Source organism: Ptychodera flava, chromosome 20 (assembly GCF_041260155.1).
Source record: "Ptychodera flava strain L36383 chromosome 20, AS_Pfla_20210202, whole genome shotgun sequence".
NCBI classification, from domain to species: domain Eukaryota; kingdom Metazoa; phylum Hemichordata; class Enteropneusta; family Ptychoderidae; genus Ptychodera; species Ptychodera flava.
In genome coordinates this window covers 19917046-19939680 of record NC_091947.1, presented here as the reverse complement: position 1 = coordinate 19939680, position 22635 = coordinate 19917046, and the positions used below count along the sequence as shown (strand labels likewise).

The 22635-nt window shown below is 38.8% G+C and overlaps 2 protein-coding genes across 3 annotated transcripts in view; one reads left to right on the top strand and one right to left on the bottom strand.

Annotated features, from left to right (window-relative positions):
* The window catches only part of LOC139120267 (non-structural maintenance of chromosomes element 4 homolog A-like), a 29534-nt gene extending 26782 nt beyond the window's left edge, over window positions 1-2752 (top strand). Inside the window, exons 11-12 of one of the 2 annotated variants that reach the window (XR_011549065.1) lie at window positions 386-970; window positions 1889-2752. The gene's annotated coding sequence lies outside the window, so the exon portion shown is untranslated. Of the gene's footprint in view, window positions 1-385 lie in introns of both variants that reach the window. The other variant, XM_070684548.1, reaches the window with a different exon arrangement.
* On the bottom strand, window positions 2644-21449 carry LOC139120266 (solute carrier family 4 member 11-like). Its single transcript, XM_070684547.1, has 18 exons — window positions 19875-21449; window positions 19458-19537; window positions 18766-18970; window positions 17695-17776; window positions 17108-17231; window positions 16196-16306; window positions 15451-15564; window positions 15209-15290; window positions 11228-11353; window positions 10578-10691; window positions 10091-10297; window positions 8970-9294; window positions 8182-8288; window positions 7590-7758; window positions 6574-6747; window positions 5800-5995; window positions 5097-5266; window positions 2644-4265 (listed from the first exon to the last, which is right to left on the bottom strand). Exons 1-18 carry the CDS (start codon window positions 21337-21339, stop codon window positions 4205-4207), a joined length of 3912 nt encoding a protein of 1303 aa, XP_070540648.1. The 5' UTR covers window positions 21340-21449; the 3' UTR covers window positions 2644-4204.
* Between the last annotated feature and the right edge of the window lie 1186 nt (window positions 21450-22635).

Sequence of the window (22635 nt, the reverse complement as noted above, 5' to 3'; positions counted from 1 at the left end):
TTTTGGTATCACCCAGTCTTAATCTACTGAAAAGTTGGACCTCTGAACAGGGCAAATAGGGGGGGGGGGGGAAGTTTAATGTGCATGGTATCATCATTTGCTGAGAATTAAACTTCCTACAGTTCAAGTGTCAAATAAATGATGCTATATTCTGTTCAGTATCACTGTGATGATGAAATTTTGATTGAAGATTGAGGATGAGAGTATGTGTGCATCTTTGCTATGCTTGAATAAAGTGATGTATGAGCCTCACAGTGAAATTTTCTTCCCAGGACAGCTACCTTTCAGGACTTTGTTTTGTATTTTTCTGTTGCCAATTGACTGACCACGGAAACTTCAGTGTTTCAAAATTTCTCAATATTCCTTTGTATTGACTTCGTTGTAGGTGGTGAAGACTGACCAGTAAGAAATTTACAGAAAACAAACCATGGAGCTCGATACTTCAGTATTGGCTGTACATGTTAAAGTGCAATGGACGAATCTGCTAGGGATATACATGTATTCATCAAATCCTCAACTCACAGAAACTCGTCACAAAAGAGGATGTTCAAAACTCCAATGGTCTAATAAGGAGATTGTTATGTCCGAACATTGACATTGACATTGGTCAGAATAAGCTTTCCCAGCATGTGACCTTATCGATATTAAACCTTATAACATTATCGATAATAATACTGCTTCTCGCATACTGATTGATTTCAACCAGAAATGATAGCATTTTGAAACAAACAGAGCATGTTCAGCTCGTGTTTCTCCTTTGCCATGAACAGAAGCATTTCATGTTCATTTCCCCACTTGGCCCATGGGTGACCTTGACTCATTTCATTACTTGTTTCATTTCATTCATCAATAATGGAGTCTTTGAGTGTGTGCTCATTCCAGAAAGTGTGCCACAGTGTCACGCGTTTTCACTCAAGAAAAATCAAACTGAACTTATTGCTGATTGCTTTAATTCTCTTAACTTAAGCTAGTACGCTACCATTCTATATAGGAGAGCGCCCTCTTTTGTCCAGAAGATGTACATGTTCCATTTAAACTACCTAACCTGGTGAGCGTGAATAACAGGACAAAACGGCAAAAAATCATGCTAGTGACCTTATAATATTTCTTTCAGAAGTTTTTATGAATAAAAAAAACCGAAATTTATGTTTTTGCACTGAGAAATCGACAGATATTTTTGTTTTAAAAGATCAGAAGAGAATAATTAACAATTGTAGCTCTGACATAATATCAGTAAGCTAGAGGGTCAAATCCCAGGTCTAGCAAAATTCACCTTTTTTTCGTCACTTTTTGCTGTTTAGTAAGAAAATTTGCGCGGTGACCCCAATTTTTTTTGCTTCTAAATCAAAGAATACTGTCTGTTTGATATATATTGCTGTAATTTTTAACATTTTGAAAATTATTTGTGCATTTATATGAAGTTTATATTTTTAAAAAAGATTAATTTTACAGTTAAAAGGTAAATTTAGGGTCTAATATTTAATTTTTAAGACAAGACATCACAAATTTTACTTGATTTTCCCAATTCAGCTGTCCTGGCGATGCAAAAATGTGGTATGCACACAGGGATCTGTTAACGTTTACGATAAAATAAAGATTCTGCTGGTAAGTGCAAATTTCGCAAAATGGGAGATTTAGTGGTTTTCTGTCAATTTTGGCATGTGTTTTTTTCAAAAATTTTGCATGGGTACCCCATATTTTTTTCATATCTTTGCAATGTACACATAAAGATTATTTCAGAAAAGTCAACTTCAAAGATGTCCCAACATTTTTTGGAATGGTAGCATACCTCCTTAACCTGTTCACCCCAATTCCCTGTAAACAGGTCCCCCCCACCATCAATAACAATGAGTTTGGGTCAAACCATGGTGGTGAAAGGGTTAAGCAGCATGATAATCAGGGACTTGGGCAAGGCTCGTATTGCTGGAGACAATGACAAGGAGAGTGTTTTTAACTCTCTCACCACCCTTTGTTATCAAAAGGTGAGTTTGGACCTATCTACAGGGACTGTTGGGTGACAGGTCTACCCTTTTGAATGCTTACATGGTTAGGTTTTTATGCCAACAGGCTGCAAAGGATTAGTGTTTCAGAGTTACATCAGCAAGCCAGACAAGGGAAAGTCTCTTACCATGAACAGAAATTAATGCAGCTTTGCCCAGGGACCCCCAATAACTGGACTTTTCTTTATTGAAATCTTGGAATTTTTGATTCATTATCGACATGTCCACAGAAGTAAAAGTGACATTCGGCAGGTTAGGAGAGTGTGATAGGTCAGTGAAAAGTGAAGCAGCAGTGTCTTCTTTCATTCTCTTGGAAACGTGTCATTTCAAGCGACTCTGCCATTCATACGATCCTGTGGCAAAGAGGGTTTTGTTTCCAAGTTGTAATGCCTATAGCTTCTTTAAATTAACATGGCCAGGTATTTTGTCGTCAGATGGATTCTGGCACATTTGTATTCAAAATGGCCGCCACAAACAATCCATCAAAAATCACCACCAGAAACAGTCCAACTACTGTCAGAAAGAGAGATTTTTACACCTTTAAACAAAAATTGTCGGTGAAAACTTTACCGTTCTAACCAACAGTGCTTTTAAGCACCAAGCAATCACACCTCCCTTGGTACCTCAATTTTTATAATCCCAAATGGTCATCCACAGAATTTGTAACAGAGATGACGACGGGTCCACACAATTGTGTCTGATAAGTTTTCTTACCTGAAATGCTTCTGGAAGAATTTATGATTTCAATTTGTGAACAAAATTTATTTTCGGTTACACTAGTTATTGCATGTGATCCCATCCCCCTGCATGGAGAATCAAGCCTATCAATTAAAACAAGAAGAGATCTGACCATATCTTAGACTTTATTGGATTTATATGCTTCTGTTGTTGACTAAAAACTAGACTTTTTTATTCTAAATATTGTTGTTACTCATATCTTTTCAATATAAGAAAGTTTACAGAAATCTATATTATGAACATTTTATAGTGTTTTCAATAAAAACTCAAATTTTGGACCACTACATGTTTGATTGTTGTTATGTTGGCTTCAGTAGATATCATCTCAGTATATGTTTTGCAGTTTCAGCCGGTAACATTTGCTGCGCAGCCATCAAGAACTTCAGTGTCAAGCTTGATAGGAACGGCCATGGGAACCGAGGAGTGGTAAACGAAAGAAACTACGTTTGCTCACAGTGTGGCGCTCTTTACATTCACTCTTGTGAATTGCACTGATGCATGCCAGGTTAAAGCTTGATCGTCTTATCTTTTGGAGCGATTGTACCTCAATAATATGTGTTAGTTGTGTGAATCGAAATTACTTCGGTAAAATTTCTGTCCAAAGTCTAGTTATCACGACAGAACCACAGAAATCTCATGAACAGTATAATTGTTTCAAATGTTTATCAATTGAATGCAACCGTACCTCTGTAACACTTGATAGCTACCATCTCCAGAAAAGTTACTTTTGGCAATTTCGTTCGCCTCAGCATGTCTGCAGCATTATTTTTCGTATTTCTGCAAGTTAAGCTGTCTTTGGTGACCAGAATCGCGAACAGTTTCTGGTCATAGAAAGTATAGTTTAAAAAATGCAAAGAAAAAGAAGCCGATAGTGGGATTTTATTGTCTTCAGTGTTTATATGAGTGTGGACTGTGCCTATTACATCGTGTTCCACGGAGATAGCGCAATGTGGTTTAAATAGGATGTAGAGATGTTCTCGTCTTCGCATTTTATATCGCTTTCGCGTTTGCTGTGTCATAGGGAGGAGAGGAGCAACCTAAAACCAATGTGAAGGACACGAACATGGAAAACGAATCGATCGTATGTTTATGAAATTGGGTAATGCTTTTTAGTACCCGGCAGAGATAAAAGTGACAATAAAAAGCCAAAGGGGCTTCACAATAATTTAACATTCCTTTCCTGGTGTCATATACGTCTACCACCGTAAAATGTCCTGTCAGAGATATAGGTGAAGTATGGCGTGATTAACAATATTACAGTCCTCTTTGGCCGATTTTCATCGTCTTAATATAGACAACAATTGCTAGCACAAAATGTTCATGTGTTCATCAAAGGCATCTTGATGTCCAACGCTTCCACGATAGGCGAGGAACGACATCATGACGACATCTACATTTCCGTCAGTCATTTGGTATGATCCCATCATCCCGGAGTCTTCGTTGCACCAGTCAATTAATAGAATCGTTCAGTGTTTGTCTAATGCATCCAAGTATTTTCTTGCTATGATTTTCGGCATCAACAAATGTCTGGATTGGTGAACAAAGACATATAATTGTTATCCAATCATTGTACATGTAAATGCGTATTTGCCTCCACAACTTTAATTGTTCGTGGCGGCTAAATCTTAAACACAACATTATCTCCGCAATGGCGCACTATCAACGTGACAAATTTTCTACAAACTTACAAATGTAAAGGGGAAAGTTTTATCAGCTCTCTTTAATTAATACAACTATCAAAGAAGAACAACGGATTAACACGATTGGAACTAATTTGGGATAATTGGGTGGTGAAGTAATGCCGTTTTAACCTGCAAATGTAAGCTCATCTGCTTTTCTTTTTAAGTTACACACTTGTTTTTACGAGTAATTTGTAATATTGCAACATTCAGCTATATGGCACCAAACACTGTTGAGAAATATGAAAAATATGAAGATCCAATCATCCCAAATTAGTTCCAATCGTGTTAAAATCACATTAACAGATAATGCCAACAAGCACTAATGCGAGAACAAGGGGTTGAGGACAGTCGCTTTAATGTACGTGTACCAGGCATCATGTATGAGTAATTTTTCATCATCGAGATGTAAGAGGCAGATCACTGGGATTAAGAAAGAGCATTACCAGAGGGGATTATAAAATAATATGCTTCAAAGCTGTGCCTCACTTGCTGTATCCAGTGAGAATTCTTACATCAACGATGTACCGTTTGTGCTATGGATGTGCAAAGTATAGATGGACGGCCACATCGTGTTTCTGAATTCAGGCATATTATTTTCTCCCCCACCCCCCCCCCCCTCCGCCCGCACACACACATTGATGTTATCACATGCTTTCACTTCAATTAGTACACCCACCTGACTGGTATGAGCAGGATGACAATGACGGGAAAGACCATCTTCATGTAGGTGATGGAATTCAATCCAAGGTAACACATGACAATGAGTTCCATTATTTCAATCACGGTAAAGATGTGCATCTTTTTCTGTGGCACACGGCGAACGTAACTGTTTGGTGGATAGGCCGACTGTTGCCAATGGAAAAGACACCGAGTTAGTCAGTGAGTTCTCAGCATTATAAAGCACAAGTGTTTAACTCTACCATTTGAGTGATGGAATCTTTTTCGCAATGCAATGGATCATGGAGGGTCGTCCCCTCTGCGGCTGTGTGTATGGGACCCATGCAATGGGTATGTTGCTATGCACAACATATCCCAACGTCCCTCAGCAGATCCAATAACCCAAAACGGCTACTGTACCGAAAATGGTGACCGCGGCTAAAAGGGTCGCAGCCAAAGTTTATTTGGCGAAGTCTTACAATGATTGGAAAGCAACAAAACTGGTTGAATTTGCTCGGCATTTTATGGGAAGAAGCAAATAAGCTTATTTATCAATAAGAAAGTCACAAAGACGTAGACAGGACTCCCTCCCCTTAACTAATTCTTGAAAGGTAAAAATGCTAAATATTGACATACACAATTTTTCTTAGGTGATATCTATTGCTCTTGATTAAAACTTGCAATTTTAAAAACTGCAATGTTCTAAACGCCTCCATACTCACTTGTTCAGTGATGATGAGAAGTAACCGTTCGAAGAACTGGTTACCGATGAGAGAGCGTAGCGACACGAAGATGTATATACCGTCTAAGACAGCCTTTGGGATGTACTGCATCGGTAACGGCAACATCAAGATGGAAACGCCCATCAGCGCATGAGCGATGATCGTGGTTAGCCTCGTCTCATGGACGTATATGGTGCTGTGGTGAAATATACAGAAGATATTGAAGGTTTATCCGAAAGTCTTTGTTTCGTGTCCCGCGCACAGGTTTTTGAAGCTTTTCAAAAAGACAGCATATTTCATTAGGACTTTCCCGGGCATCTCTTATACCTTCTTACAATTTTGTAAAATGTATTTAAAACATCGACATGCTTGACCTGTAGAATGTCACATTTTAGTGCATCGTGGGATAGAAAATGAGTTTCTGCTTTGATTCTCAAATGGGCACTCATATTTCGTCACGTGGAAACAATTGAAACTTGCTTGTTTGAAATTTTTTGTGTTTGTGAATTCGAAGTTTACCTTTCAAAAGTTTGATTAGACGCAAAACAAAGAATGAAATTACTCTGCTCAGTCAGAACGACATGACATCAAACGACATCGAGATTAAATTTGTCCACTTTGCCTTGCGATGGAGTCTGTGACAAAGCCGTGTCAAAGAACATGCTCGTCAAAAAATTCAATGGAATGATTTAGCTATGTCGATCAACAGGTAGGTCCGGCAGCAAAGTAATTCGATGTATCCCGACAGGTTAGTCCTTGGCATATATGACTCACACTGTCTCTAGGTATCCCTGGTCCAACCTCTCTTCCACCTCGGACAGCGACCTTACGTGCATGGGTGAGTGCGGAACTTTCCCGTGGACCATTGGCAAACCGAACAGCGCGAAGTTGAAGTTCAAGGTGGCAATCATAAACAGATCCCAATGGTACGCTGTTCCCTTCTTTAATCTGAACACAAACAGTGGGGGACAATGTTACGACGCTAAATGGATAGAGTACTGAAAACATTCAGAAAGCAATTTCCCCGGTATACGGTGTTGATACTTGAAATTATTCCTGTGATACTGTGGTGCCCTGTGAATTTAAATGCACGACTTGTGCTTTTCCATCGAATATGGCAGATATTATTTCACTTTGAAGAAATGATGCAGAAAGGAAAGGAACGGTAATAAGTCCACACTTTCTCCTTTGAAAGTTGTGTCAAATAAACCGATTAGTTTAGATTAGTTTAGAGATGGAGCTTGTAACCGCTCTAAGGATCATAATGGTTCATTTATCGCATCGATATTGCAGGCTAGAGTAACTTTTACAACAGTTGCCTGAATGCCTGTGCAGACCGACTGTAATCTCGATAGGATCAAATTGAAATATACAGTGGTGGTTACTCGTATGTCTCTCTCTCTCTCTCTCTCTCTCTCTCTCTCTCTCTCTCTCTCTCTCTCTCTCTCTCTCTCTCTCTCTCTCTCTCTCTCTCTCTCTCTCTCTCTCTCTCTCTCTCTCTCCTTCCATTTTTATTTATTGAGATGGTTTAAACCATTACAGTTTCAAATCCTCTGTAAACGGGGAAAGTGACATTATTGCAATGTCTAGAAACTACGCAATCGAATACTTTCTCACATGAACAAACCTGATATACTGTAAATATACTGTAATTATAAATACATACATACATACATACATACACAAACACATACATACATACATACATACATACATACATACATACATACATACATACATACATACATACATACATACATACATATAAATAACACATCGTTCCCACTCACTTGTTCGAAGGAGAGTTTACCAGTGATTCAGCGATGTTGTGGTCCATGAAAATGAGAAGCGAGAGACAAAATCCGATGAAAGCACTGAAAATCCACGCGCCCACCGACATGGTGGAGAAATCCGGTAACGAAAACAAGGTCTGGTCTGAATCATAATTCCAAGGCTTCACTGGAAGGAAAAAAAAAAACATTTTCATTGATATACCATTTAATCGGTTGGTGTCGATGGTCTTGACCGGTCGAAATTTAGGAATTTTAGTTGTAATACATGTCCTATAAAACAGTATGTTGTTTAAAAGTTTGATTCTACTACCAAAAAGGTTTACTTTGCCGCGGTAGCAGGTCTGATTTTTCAAATAATCTCTGACCTTTTTCAGTTGACTTTTTATACACATCTTGTGACAGTTTCATCAGCTTTTGACCTTTATTGTGTCCTTGTAAGTTCTCAGCTTTTAGTAATTCATCTTACAGAGCTAATTGGCCGATCAACTTGGCCTGTTTATGTAACGTAAAAGAAAACAACCAATCGAGTTACCATCTCATGATGTCCTCCTGTGCGCCCTCACCGGTTGATGGTTACAAGTTTACTTACGTTTGATTGCCCGAAAGCAGTAACTGCCGACGTAAGACCAGAATAGCACCGTGATACCTATGGCCTGATCGGAGAGAATTTCACGGTATGTCCTAGCCAGGTAAGCACTGTGAAACATGGCAGAATTTTGAGTTAGCATATTTCCCATCCTGTGAATCCGTCGATCTGTCGACTGCCCAGAGAGACTATGAAGTGACGACATTTTAATTCCAAGTAATTAATATTTTAGGCGCTCCTTTCAACTTTCAAACTACACTGATATGGGATAATTCGGACCCTAAGAAGTAGTTACAAGCAGCTGTTGTCGTGAACCCGCAAAGTCCGAAGCATAATAAAGAAGGGCTACGCGCATGTCGCCATCGGTGACAATCACTTCTTGTCGTAATGACTCCCGAACTTTCTTTTTATATCTGTAGTGTTGTATTTGAGTGTTAGACTGTCACAGCTTGCATCATGAGAGAAAAATTTAATCCAAATGACGTTTCATATCTTGTAAATTACAAGATATAAAACGTAATTGGGATTCAATTATATAAAATATTAAATATGTGATGTCGGTCACACTTATATATGTCAAACATGATGAGCAGCAAATCGTTCTTTCTTTCAGGACATTTGGTGCACATTTGTTGGATAGACTTCGTGGTCACGTGACTTTCGTGGCGAGGCATTTCGAGGGTGTTCGAAAAATATCGAAATAAAATTGGCAACTTTAGCGTTACCTCTGATTTGCACTTGGGCCCTTTGATTTGACATTTAAAAAAAACCATCAGATGGAGATGTCGTACCTTTTGCGAACGCCGGTCAATACGATACCTAGCAACGGAACGCCGATCATCAATATCAAGAATAACAGACTGTTTTCCGGATAGCATCCTGCTTTGCTCTCATCTCCATGGTACCCTTCTCCCCCGGTCCATTCTGAAAAGTTGCCTTCAGTCACCTTGGATGATCCCGTCGGGCCATTCGCAAGAACGGCAGGTGTTATATTCGACGCTGCAGTTGCCATGGTTATCAAACTGGTTGCCATGGTGGAGTATGGCAACGACCCCGAAGAGTCGTGTTTCGGCAGCGTTGTCTGATCCCACACACAGAGGTAATTTGTCTGAAAATCTCATTAGATAAACAACGGGACGTGCCCCAATTAATGTTGAAAAAGGTTGACGACTCGACCGGGAATATGACTTGCGCTGCTCGTCATCGTGTGCGCGGTTCTCGTGCATGGATTTATGGATCACGTGTACAAAACATGTGAGTTGCAAGCTCGCCTACTTTAAGGTTCGCTCGTTTACTTTTTTTCTGAGTCATTTATCGCTAAAGCCAAATTAAAAAAGAAAATAAATGGTAAAAAAAACGTGTAACGGTATATTTACTATAGAAAGCGGCCGATGTAACCGCGGAGGATATTTTTTCTTATAAATTTTTGATCTTGATGACTCGGCAAATCCAAATGAGCGAAACGAGAAAGTAGAAAAACTTCCCACGAAGTTGTCAATAAGCGTATTTGTTTTTATGTTTTACACAGTACCGTACAGAAAGCACATGAGAGAGAGAGAGAGAGGAGAGAGAGGAGAGAGAGAGAGGAGAGAGGAGGAGAGAGAGAGAGAGAGAGAGAGAGAGAGAGAGAGAGAGAGAGGGGGGGGGAGGAGGGAGAGAGGGAGGGAGGGGAGGGGTATGAGGGCGAGCGACCTCAGATGTCGAGGATCACAGACATATCACTTAACTAAAAATGTTTATCTATAATTTTGTACACCGGGGAGGCTTTTAAGGAGGGCTTCATAGCGTTGGAAAATGAGCTAATTAGAAAAATAAAATGTCCGTGCGACAAAGGAATAAATACTCAGAAATTCAAGCAAATAACGTGTTATCTGAGAGGAAGAACCGATATCAAATAACCAAATCTACTTACTATCCATCAGATCAGTGAAAGCGTCTTTCAAGAAAGAGCAAGCGACGAATATTGAGAAGACCTCATCCACACACCTTGTCGACCACTTCATGAACTTACTTAGATCCAATATGGCGTAGATGGCTAGAAATATTGAACAGGACATACCAACTGTGGCGTACACGGCCAAGAAGTGGGCACCCATGTCTTCTGATACCGTATACACGACTAAAAGATGTGGAAATAAAAACAGTTCAAACAGAGTTCTATGTTATTTTAATGAGCGTATGAAATGTGCGTTCTGTACCAGTGATTTTAAAAAGGAAATGCAAGGATGTATCTGTTTATTATAAAGGTGTGCACTGTCACAAGCTCACTATTAAAAGAGGTTAGTGTATAACATCTAAGACTAAGATTTTTGAATTTGTCCCCGTTTTCAAACTTAATGGGTTCTCTTTAATAGTGCCATAATTATATAGGAAAGGCATTTCTTATGTAAGAAACTTACGCTTTGCGTAAAGTGCTAGGGGTGCCGAGGTTAGAAGGACCACAAGATGTTGACCGCCGCAAAATCCATTGACAAGACCGGCGATGGTCAGTCCCACGATCGCTTTCCTCACTCCTGAAAATTGATTGTTAAAGACAGATGTATCAGCTCTTTACATTCTATTTCCGTATAGAAAATGCCCCGTGTCTGCTATCTTCATCTACCTCTCGAAGTTAATTTGCTCGTACCAAAAGTTCGTCACTAAAAATATTTCCCCGGCGGAAGGGCGACTGTAAGACAAGTTGACATTGTTCCGAAAACAGCTAATGACTGTAAGTACAGGGAGATGAATGATAGGAAAAAAAACGCGACAAAGACATTTTCATCGCTTGATGCCCTAATAGCAGATCGAAAATGTTACAACTTTCTTTCATATAGCAAATCACAGTCCTTGTATGGAGGAACTGTGAGTAAATTGAGCGTCTGTATACGTAATACTAACGGTCTATGGTACCTAGCTTGATGAAAGAATATCAAAGTGACTACATCTAGAGATATTAAATCCTCATAATGGAGCGCATTTCCATGGAAAGGAAAGGTCAATGACATAGCCTAGCAAATCCATGTCGTCATCTGTTCAAGTTCATATTCATCCCAGACGGAGCACTTACCAATGTACCCGTGGCTGTTTTTGTCATTCAAGACGCCCAGCGCCACGGTGAAGAGAAAAGAGGAAAAGTACAGGAAACTGATCGTCATCAGAACTCGGAGAATTGTATTGGATCCACCGGTCACACCTGGAATCAAAACGGAAGGAAAAACGTGAGGTCGGTCGAGTGTCTTCAGTAATTTATCGTGATGGGTTTACGCAGCGCCATGGTACACTGTAAAGTTAAGTGTTCAAGGATAGAACACCAATTAAACGCCTTTTTGTAACACTTTTTGAACGCGTCTAGACGTTCAGAAATTTAACACTACGTGTTCAACCAACGTTCAGTTTTTGAACACACGTGTGCAGATTTTGAACGCTACGTGTTCATCAGACATTATATTGAACACCATGGTGTTCCATATCTGAACACACGTTTCACACGAAATGTGTTAAAAAAATTGAACGCATTTACGCGTTCAAAGGGCTGTAACACTTTTGAACGCATGGACGCCGTTCAACGATAAGTGTGTTAAAGGCTGGAACACAAGATGCGCGCTTGTTGAACACCTTTAATTTTGGGCGTTCACGGGATGTTCAAGCCATGAAATAACATTATAGACCATTGATTTCCCGTAAAATTATTTTATTCTAAAAATACACGAAACATTTCTGAGTAAAATACAATAATTTACTGTAAAATGGGTAAATAAACATTGCAACTTTGTATGTTAAGTTTGTCAGAGGAAAAAACCAACAGTGTTAACACTTCCCTATCAAAAACATAAGCAATAAAAATCACCATATTGTGGATTACGTTTTATGTTCATACTTGTTTAAAAATCATCTGAAAAAGCTCAAAATTTTGCATACTTCTTGTCTTGAAAAGACGTATATGTATGAAATGCATACTCAATTTTTGTAAGATGGTTTCTTAAAGACATTTCATCCTATATGGACAATAGTAAATTTTGAAGAAAAAAGAAGTTAGTCAAGGCTTCTCTGGTGCACATGGTATATAGTTGTCTACACTAAAGTAAACACAACATGTCAAGTTGTCAAAGTGTCACAGTAAGGCACAACATGCAGAAAGTGGGGAAAGTGGGTCCTTGGCAGGGTAAAACCTATTTCCTTGTCCAACAAAGTCCTTCATAAACAAAAAGGTTTGTTTGTTTGTAATATCTTTAAATAAACCCTGAAATAAATGGGTGACATTTCAAAAATATACTTCTCAGAAATTTAAAACATATTCGTAAAAACCTTTCAAATTCTGGTGTACCCTGCTATTATTTTTATACAATTTTGTTTTACTAAAAAATGGTAAAAATCACCCTTAAAATGAAAAAATGTACATTTCATCATAACTTGAATATATCACATTTTGGTAATTCCCAATGTCTTAAAAATGTCTGAAATGTCTTTAATGTCCTAAAAACACAAAGTTGCAAATTTCTGCATAATTTGAACAATCTGAAAAAGACTACCAGTAGAGAGATCTATGTCCTAAATATCAAAGCTGTTCGATTAGCAGTTTTGAAAAAGATTTTTTAAAGATTGTTGACCAAAAATGACAAAAATTGCCATTAAAAATTTGAATATTTCATCACAACTAGCACAAATTTGAACATGGTCATTTTTAGGGACATGTTTACAAAATATTGAAGACGTCAGTAAAAGAGAAGAAGATTTTTTCCAAAAAATAGCAAAATTAGCCTCAACAATATAAATTTGCATATTTCATCATAATTTGAACATATCTGATTAGGGTAATCCCTCGGGACCTGTAATCCAAATATTAAAGGATTCGCACAGGCTGTTTTGAAGAAAAACCTTTGGAAGTACAAATTTGAGGACAATGCTGCACATCCACCTATTTAGCTGACAGCAAAGCTAAAAACCAGTTGCTAAGTACAAGAGACGTGTTGAGCTACAATACAAAATAATTTACGGTTTGGTAGCAGGCTATGATCAACTAAATGTTACAAGGGCATAAGCTTTCAAAGTACGTGAAGTCTCCTTCATCAGATGCAAGGGGGGATGAAAAATTGAAGCAGAAAGTGACAGAAAATTCAGAGTGAAAATTTCAGAAAAATCAGTAATTCAGAGTGGACATTTTTACTCTGAATGGTCTGTCGCTTTCAGCTTTAATTTAAATAAGGGAGACTACACGTCTGTTAAAGCTTATTCTCCAGCAACATTTAGTTGATCATAGCATGCTACCAAAGCTTAGATTATTTCAGAACAAAAATACAGAAATTTATCAAAATTCAGTTACTGACCCTTGGAAGTTTAAATCTACATTAAAGATGAACTGAGTTTCTCAAGCTTGTTTCCAGACAGCTACCTGTACACTCATCTTCTTCGTTATCTGTACCACCAGCTTCTATAACAACTCTTCGATTTCCAACTTTTTACATCCTGAAAAAATGCAACAATAGGTAATATGGCGAGATGAAACTTTAAATGTAAGACAAGGGGCTGATTATTATAAGGAAAAGTGGAGACTTTCATATACAGTGCCTCTCATCAATACTGTTACAAAATATTTGCTGCTTCTTCTCATCAACTGATTAAAATTAAAAAGCCAAACTCTCATATGCTGAAACAATACATTGTATACTCTACGATGTTTAACTGATGTTTTACATGCGATTGTGTTTACTAAAAGACATATGTTAGCTGTGATTACGCAGCGGTACTATGCAAGGCGTATCGATCGCGCTCAGGTCAAGGGTTATCACTACAGTTGTATTGCGATGACCCTTGACCCGAGTGAGATCGATCGATAGGCCATGGCCAAAAGTACCACTGCGTAGTCACAGCTAGTTGTTGGTATAGCAGCCACTGAAAGAAAAAAGGTTTCTTCACGTAGTTAAGCTATTTAAAGGTACAATACAATTAATTTCAAAGGACGATAATATAGATGCTTCAAAAATCTAATACCTTTTACTATTTTGGAGAGGAAACTTACCCTTTCTGGTCTTGCTTCCGCACGATCACGACTTCAGGGTGCGCTTACAAGAAAAATGTCGCAACTTCCGTTTTGATGCATCATGGGATAGGAAAAGACACCAAACTTGAACACCAAGTGTTCAGAAGTAGAACGCCTCTTGCACGCCGATGTTAAAATTAAAACGTTCATGGTGGTTTTCTGATTTTCTTTTCTAATTTTTAAACTTTCAACCCGTAATAAACGTGTAAAATTATTTTGTATACTTCCTTTTTTAGAAAAAACATGCTTTCAGCAATTGTAGGCCGGAAATATTTTTCACTTAGTGTGAAATTCGTTACACCAAAATCCGTGTACTTTTGCCGGACAGTGAAGCAATAGTAAATTTAATATAGCCATTGTAAAGAAAAAAAACACAAAAGACTGTTAATTGTTTCACAGTATTGTAAAATTTCTGTGATGCTGAGTTTTTGAACACTTGAAGGAGATCGTTGTTAACACATAGTGTTCAGGTTTAGAACATCATTGTTAATATTATGAACACTAGTGTTAACAATATGAACACTAGCCGTTCAAATTTGAACACCGACATGTACATTTTGAACGCGTAAAGACGCGTCTAGCGTCCGCTATTTTTACAGTGCCATGGTAGATGTTGGGGACTTGGCAACTGGTCGCTCTAAGATAACGACAACGCATTTGACAAACGAATTACCTGTCATCGCAATTCAGTCTTTCGAAAGTAGCTTGATTCATTACTAATCTTGAAGTCATGTAATTATCATAATCACGCATTGGTACATGGCTGTTCAGAAAACCCACCTTTAGCTTTGTACTAAACGCTACTGCACGCATTATTTCTGGCATTACCTAGCTTGATGCATTTTTTAAACTTTAATATCGAAAACAGATGTACTCTTTTCATAATTCTGTCTTTCCCTTGGATGTGCATAGTGACGTAAAGTCGCCGTGCAGTGTTTGACCAAAACATGTACCCCTTGTCGACCACCGCCACCAACGCTATCACTACTATCGTAAGAAACTCTGTCTTACCATCTGTAAAATCACTGACATAAGAGGCCAATCTTCTCTTTATGTCAGCTCGTATACCGCGGGCAATGCCCCATCCTTTACCCTACAAGGAAAAAAGAAACATTAATTGAGCAAAAGTTTATCCAAACCTTTCAAGTGAGCAGATTGGGGGAAGTTGACCAAGGGAACGGTGTTTAACAGTTTAAGGTAGGCTAATTGTGAATTACCCACACATTTTTATTTTATTTACAGAGCCAACTAACCTGTACATTGGCCTGTGTAAACGGATTGTGCGCATGTTCCATGCTTGCTCTTCGTCGAAGGAGATTGGGGATGTACGTCATATCCGAGAGCTGATCAGTTCTACGATGAATAGCCTGCATCATAGTAAAAATAATTTGATATATTGATAAACTGATAATTTCGAAATTGTTCAAAAGAATGCGAATTCTGCCGGCCTTTGGTAATATAAAGCACGAGGTGTTGATTGGTGGCATGGGCGTGCACATAGCACGTATTTTCTGATCAATGCTAAATGCATGATGCACTTGAAGGTATACTGTCACCTGTTCCAATTTTGCCACCGTTACCATGGAAGGAGAACCTAACCAATCACAGGTTTTAAGCGGGTGGCCACTTTTTAAAAACAGCGCCCTCACATTGGCATTTTGAATACAAGGAACGCCCCCTTGACGATACATGGGACTGTATACCTTTAAGTTGCTGAATAGGCGATTAACTTTAGAGAGTGATTATTTATAAATCAAAATCAAATTAGCGCTTTCATCTCAGGGTATAATATAATGAATGATTGTAAATAACAATAACAACAACAACAACAACACAATCAACAACAACTGCACAACAGCAACAGTAACGAATACACGATGACGATGATGATGATGATGATTATGATATTGATTATGAATACAACAACAACGACAGGCGACGAAGACGATGCTGGTGGTGGTAGCGGTGTTTTTAACGAATCACATTAAAAGTACTAACCTTTTTCAGTTTTTTGGGGTCATTAATATTCATTATTTCCGATCGGAAATTAAGATCGGTGAAAACAGTCGCAAAAGTCAGTGCCGTCTGCATCGCGTTCTTAGTTCCTTTCTGAGAAGAAAAACAATGACAGCAAAATGTTTTGTCATCACAAAAAATCTTATAAGGCAGTTTAGAGTCAATTTACATTTGATTTGCGGTGAAGTATTTCGTTTCTTTAATAGCGTCAGACTATTGCTGAAACAAGTTCACTGTAATCTCTAACATGGTCACATGGATACCACATGTTGTGTATCGTGTTTATCCCAAACCGAGTTCGAACGATCCATTTCTTCAAAATCGCAGGCACAGTCATAGCCGAGGACAATTTCTTCAACATTAAGCCGTGAGGGCGACCAGCTTATGATTAAATCGTGAAATAAAAGTCTGTGTTGACAAGGGATTACACGCACTGCAAAATTAATGCCTTCATTGCAAACAAGACTTCATGCTATCGCCGTAGAGTCTACTGTTTAAGGTAGTATGCGCCTCGAAAGTGAGAGACTTGAACATTTGCTCAAATTTTACTCAATGAAACTTTCAACCATTCTCTTACAAAATCAAAAATAGAAAACAGGATTCACCGTGCAAAGCTTGGTACTAGGGTAACAAAAAACCCAAAACCGATATTTTGAATTCAAATGGCCGCCACCCATGGGGTGAGGTGGGGGGGGGGGGGGTTGAAATTTTCGAAAAAACAAGACGCGCTGAATATTTTTTTATCCCAAATGCTTTAAAATGAGCCCCCATAAGTTATAGATTAGGAAAGAATTGTAACCATTTTAGAGTTCTTATATCTGTTCCCTTGGTCTCATTCTACGTCAAGGACAACTCCACAGCAATTTTGTCCAAAATCCAATACAGCACCCTCACCTCATAGGCCGGTGCTAGGACCATCACCACAAAGTGTATATCAGAACAACTCATTCCTAAGTTGCCGGGTTGTTTCAGCCGACCTATTGCGACGTGTCTTGACTGTAGCGTCTGTAAACTGCTACTGTTGCGGGGAAATGGGCCAAGTTCAATGGTTACAATGTAATATTCGAATGCAGTGTCGCAATCACAGAGAAACATATAGACTATCTATCTTTCTCTATGTCGCAATGTAATGCAACACAGTCAAACTGTATATATGCTGTAGAGATTGGCATACATGCATAAAGAATAACGATCTGAAAATTGTCAGCTAGACTACTCAACAGCAAAATGTTTATCGTCGCAACTTTATCAAGATAATTGATGTCGTTTCCGTCCACTTCATCGTAAGGTAACTTTACATGTAGATCTGTTGTCTCGTAAATCATGGCTGTCTCCATATCACCATTACAACCGACTAGGAAACAACCGTCGACTATGGCTGTTGAACGTTTTAACAAGGAAAAGATGAGCTTGCTCTGTGTTTTTGTTCTAATACTCAGTGCTACATGCTTTTGCTTATTTGAGAGAAACTATATACTCACAATACACAAACCCAACTTTCTTCAAAGAAAAATGATCCACCCATCTTGACAGCCGACTGGATTGAATTAGATATTGTAGAATCTATCAATATAGAAAAAGGAGCATAAAGACACCATTTTATCATTAGAAACCTTTGATTATTAAACATCCTTGTGAATAAATATCGTACATGAACTTAGTTATTTTCGCACAAGTACTCACACAATCTGCCTGTAATATGAAGTGAGCTTCATTTGACCAAAATATATTTCTTTTCACCTATCTACCTTTTTGTTTATATGGAGGTCTCTGCGTGGCTGGCTATCTATCTATCTATCCATCCATATATCCATCTATCATTCAATCAATTAATCAACCAACCAATCAATAATCAATCTGTCTAACTATCTATCTATCTATCTATCTATCTATCTATCTATCTATCTATCTATCTATCTATCTATCTATCTATCTATCTATCTATCTATCTATCTATCTATCTATCTATCTATCTATCTATCTATCTATCTATCTATCTATCTATCTATCTATCTATCTATCTATCTATCTATCTATCTATCTATCTATCTATCTATCTATCTATCTTATTGTTTCAATCCCTGTCTGTCTGCCTGTACTGGCGACGCTTGTTCGGAATCTCTCTGTGTCAATACTAGTGCCTGTGGAGTGCATTACAGCGTGTTTGTTTATTGCAATTGTAATACAGGGAATGTGTTGCGTATACAATGCTGCATATAGATTGTTAAGATTTACAGGACATTTATGTAAAATTCAATATTTGGTCGTATACATTCGAAAAAAACTTGTAAAATAAACTTTCCGATCGTCGAAAATTATTAACAAAACGTGAAACTTGTTTGAGTAAGACAGTGTATAATATTCGGAAACGGTAGAGTAATTTTCGTAAGTATTATAGAACTGGAAGAATGATCTCGCTATTTTTGAAACTCTTATCCCTGATATTTATGTTTATATGTCATGACATTCATGTTAAGCTTTCAGTCTTACCGGCAACGACATATCGCCCCGCATTCGAAATATCGCCCTATATACACCAAGAAACTACTCACGTGACGGTTCTGTGAACACAGATTGTAAGGCTTCATCCATGCTCGTCTTTGGTTCGTCTTTCAGTAGTTCTTCAAGCATGGGTTCCAGCACATCGTGAAAGCTGTTGTTCGGGAGGTCAGACAGAAACACCGCCTTGGCGGTGATGAAATTCCGGATGTCCTGTAGAGCTTGAATCTCTCTGTTAAAATCCTTCTCTTTCAGTAACTGTATCGATATGAAAACAATGACTACATATTGATTTGAAATACCCACAAACTACGTTAACTCATTTACCACAAGGTGTAAATCTATGAAAAACAAAGTTTATATATATATATCATATATATATATCATATATATATATATATATATATATATATATATATATATATATATATATATATATATATATATATATATATATATATATATATACATAGTGGAAATATAAATTCTGGGAAGCAAGACATAATTGCATTCATTCATTCATTCATTCTTGCATTTATGTAAATTAATTCGATCACTATTGTTTAAGTGTGCAAATATTGAGACAATGACCCATCATTAATAGATATTTTTAGAAAAAAACTAGTTTCATTACAGAATCTTACACTACTCAACGACGCTATTATCACGGTTACCCTTGCTATTGTCGCCGCCAACTCTTCGTATTACTATAGACTAACATTTTCACAAAAAGAAAGAATTGTACCTGTCTCTGTGTGTGGATGAGCATGGAGTTTTTGGCGTAGGCTATCCCTCTTACAAGCTGCCGTACTTTTTGCCAGGGACCTGGAGTATGGAAAACACAAAAACAAAACAAAAAAACAAAACAAAAAAAGAGAAAAACTTACAATATAAGACAAAGCGTGTCATGGTACTGCATTTTTGCTCAGTATATTATCTGACTTTAGTCAAACAGTATGATAAATGCTAGGGCATAGTGCAGTAACGAAGTAAGGCATATGCCTTTTATATGTATTGTTGCTGCATAAAGACCTGAAAATGGGTATAACCGTTCGATTTTCATGGCTAACCATTCGATTGCCTGGCATGTCAGGCATCATTAATTAAAGCGAGAAAAATCACAGACAAAAGTTTAACAAACATAAAACAAAACCAAACTAACCTCCTTCTCCTGAATCGATTGCAGCGGCTCGTCGCTGTCCCATCCCCATGATGAGATCGAGAACAGATAGGCCACCGTGCGGTCGGTTACCACCACCGCCGGTACCACCACCGCCAACACCACCATCAGCACCAACAACATCACCACGGGTCTCAATCTCAGTTTTCTTGCCCTCCTGATGGTCTATCTCGAGCTCTCCACGATCCACAACGTTGACTTCAGTTCCACTTCCATTCTTTTCAATGCACCCATCCTCCATTTCCTCGGAATTTTCGACAGTTTCGCTTATGTCACCGTACCTTTCAGATGTTGAAGAACTGCCTGCTCTCTTGTCACGGCCACGGAAGGCTGCGCTGCTCTGCAGGTTTTCGATGGAACACACCCCCGAGTCTCTGTCATAATCAACGTATGAACCTTTCCCGTCTATGGTACGATGGACCGGAGATTTAGCTCTTTTCCTGTACATCTTTTGTCCAGCTTGCCGCTTCGGCGAGAATGGTCTATAACGGGGATGGTAGAAACCTCTCCCCGTGTCGGAGTCGGACATCGCGTAACCATCATGCTCGGATGCGTTTGATTCGTCAGTTTCGCTGACTCTGCGACTGTGTCTCGCTCTCTGTCTGAAGTCGGGCGTCGAAGACTTGTGCCTCGCGTCGTGGACGTGAACCCCCTTAGCATTTCTCGCAGATGGCGGGCAATCGTCCGTGAGATATTCTCCATACCGATTTCTGTGTCTTTTTTCATGTTCATCCTCATAAGCAGAATCGAAACGGCGATGTCGGAGAACGTCGTCTTCGTCGTCTTGGCGGCGTATTCGCCTCGGTGTCGGCCGCCGGTAAAAGCGCCTCTTTGGTTGGGCAGGATGATGCAAAGTTTGATGATGAGGGGTTTCAAAATATTCTCCCTCCGAGAAAACGGACTGCTCATCATCATCGACACTGTAAAATCTGTCCAAATCTGCTAATTTTGGCCTTCGACGGTCGCTGGTCTCCGACGCGTGTCTCTGGCGACCACAGCGATCTCTTCCATCCCCATGAATGTCTTCTTCGTAACGTTTACTTGCTTCACCGGCAGCGCCGTGGAAGTTGTCGCGGCTGATTTCTTCATCGCCGCGAAGATCGTTCGTCGACGTGGAGGGGCTCGATTTCCCAACTGAGGTCCGGTCTTTATCTTCATCGCCCGTGTGTTTCGACGCCGTGTCTTCGTGCTGCGTCTTGTTGTGGTTTCTCTGGGCACCAACGTTGTATCTTCTCCGTTCAACTGAGATGCTCCTCACCTCTACTCGCTCCGATTCCACCTCGAAGCAAGTTTGGTTATCTGAAAATTCCCCTTCCACTTCGGACGAAATGTATTCTCTGCTCCTTGAAAATCCGTCATTCCAAATTCCGCCCTCGAGATCCCCGCTAACGGTCGAGGCCAACTCAGGAAAACTGCTGCTGGTGGATGGTAAATATCTCTCATCCATTAGGGTTACGACTTACTTTCCTACTTCGGCAGTTTGCACAATCTCACCGCATAGAAGATCCCTGCGTTTTGTTCATGGTACAACCACAAGGCAGAGCTCCGACACAAATGAATTCCTCCTTCCAACTAGCTGATTCATGAAATGAAACCCAGCAAGGAAAAGCCCCAATCAAACGTGTCTCTTTGTCACTTGACGTAATAAAAAAATTGTTTTTGCGATGTCAATTTCTAATTATTGCTGCCACGCCGTGATTAATCCCCATTGTCTTATACGATAATAATGTGAAAGATATTTCGACAAATGATTATTAATCAGACATCGACGCGTAAATTTGATTGTCGGTACAATTTGCAAGAAATTAAAAAAAGTAATAATCTGATAAGATCCGCACAAATACAATAATAATCCTTTTTGATATTTTCTAGAGGTCAATACGGCACTCCATGCGATGCAAGGAATAGCGAATTAATCTTCTGCTAGTGTTGAAGGACGAAAATCTCAATCTCTTGATCAACTTGAAGCACGCCCATGAACGTGTAAGCTTTCATGGTTCTCATTGTACATCTATAGTACCAACTACAGAAATTCAATATACCTTCCATTTCTGTTTTCGTCTACACAACTGGATAATGGCGTTATATTATTTGAACTCTCTAAAGGGCCACTAGGACGAACTTTATAGTACGTGCCATCAATATATTCCCACAATACAAAAGACAAGAAAGCCTTTCATGTTATAATCTTTTTCTGAAACAAAAACCAAGGAGCAATATATTCCCACACGTGAGCTAGCCCATGCACACGAGCTTTGGAGCATCTGCCTCACACAAGCCGAACTATTGTTTGCGTTTCTCTTCAAAAATTGCAGATACTATATCTATATGCCACAACTACTTACAGTAAGATTAAAATTTATTCACACATAATATCTTATGCCAAGCATGTTCTTACATGTTGTTTTTTAAATGATTTTTTCACCTTTCACTGTCCTTGGAGTCTAAGGCCGCGTTCAAAAAAAGTGGTTGGGGGGGGGGGCTGGAGGAATTCAGGGGGGATTCGAAAATTTTTGGGGTAGTCGAGGGGGGACTTGAAAGTTTTGCTCTGCCTATAGGGGGGGGGACCTGAAAATATTTTGACTCCCAACATTTTGATGTTGTCCAATGGTTCTAATGTTAGTAATAATTAAACAAAATCTAGAACCGTTTTGTCATATTTTATGTCTTTAATCTCGAAAAAGTCTAAAAATATATGAATGCCATTAAATTTTCGTAGAACAAGTTGGCCTTGTAATAGGGC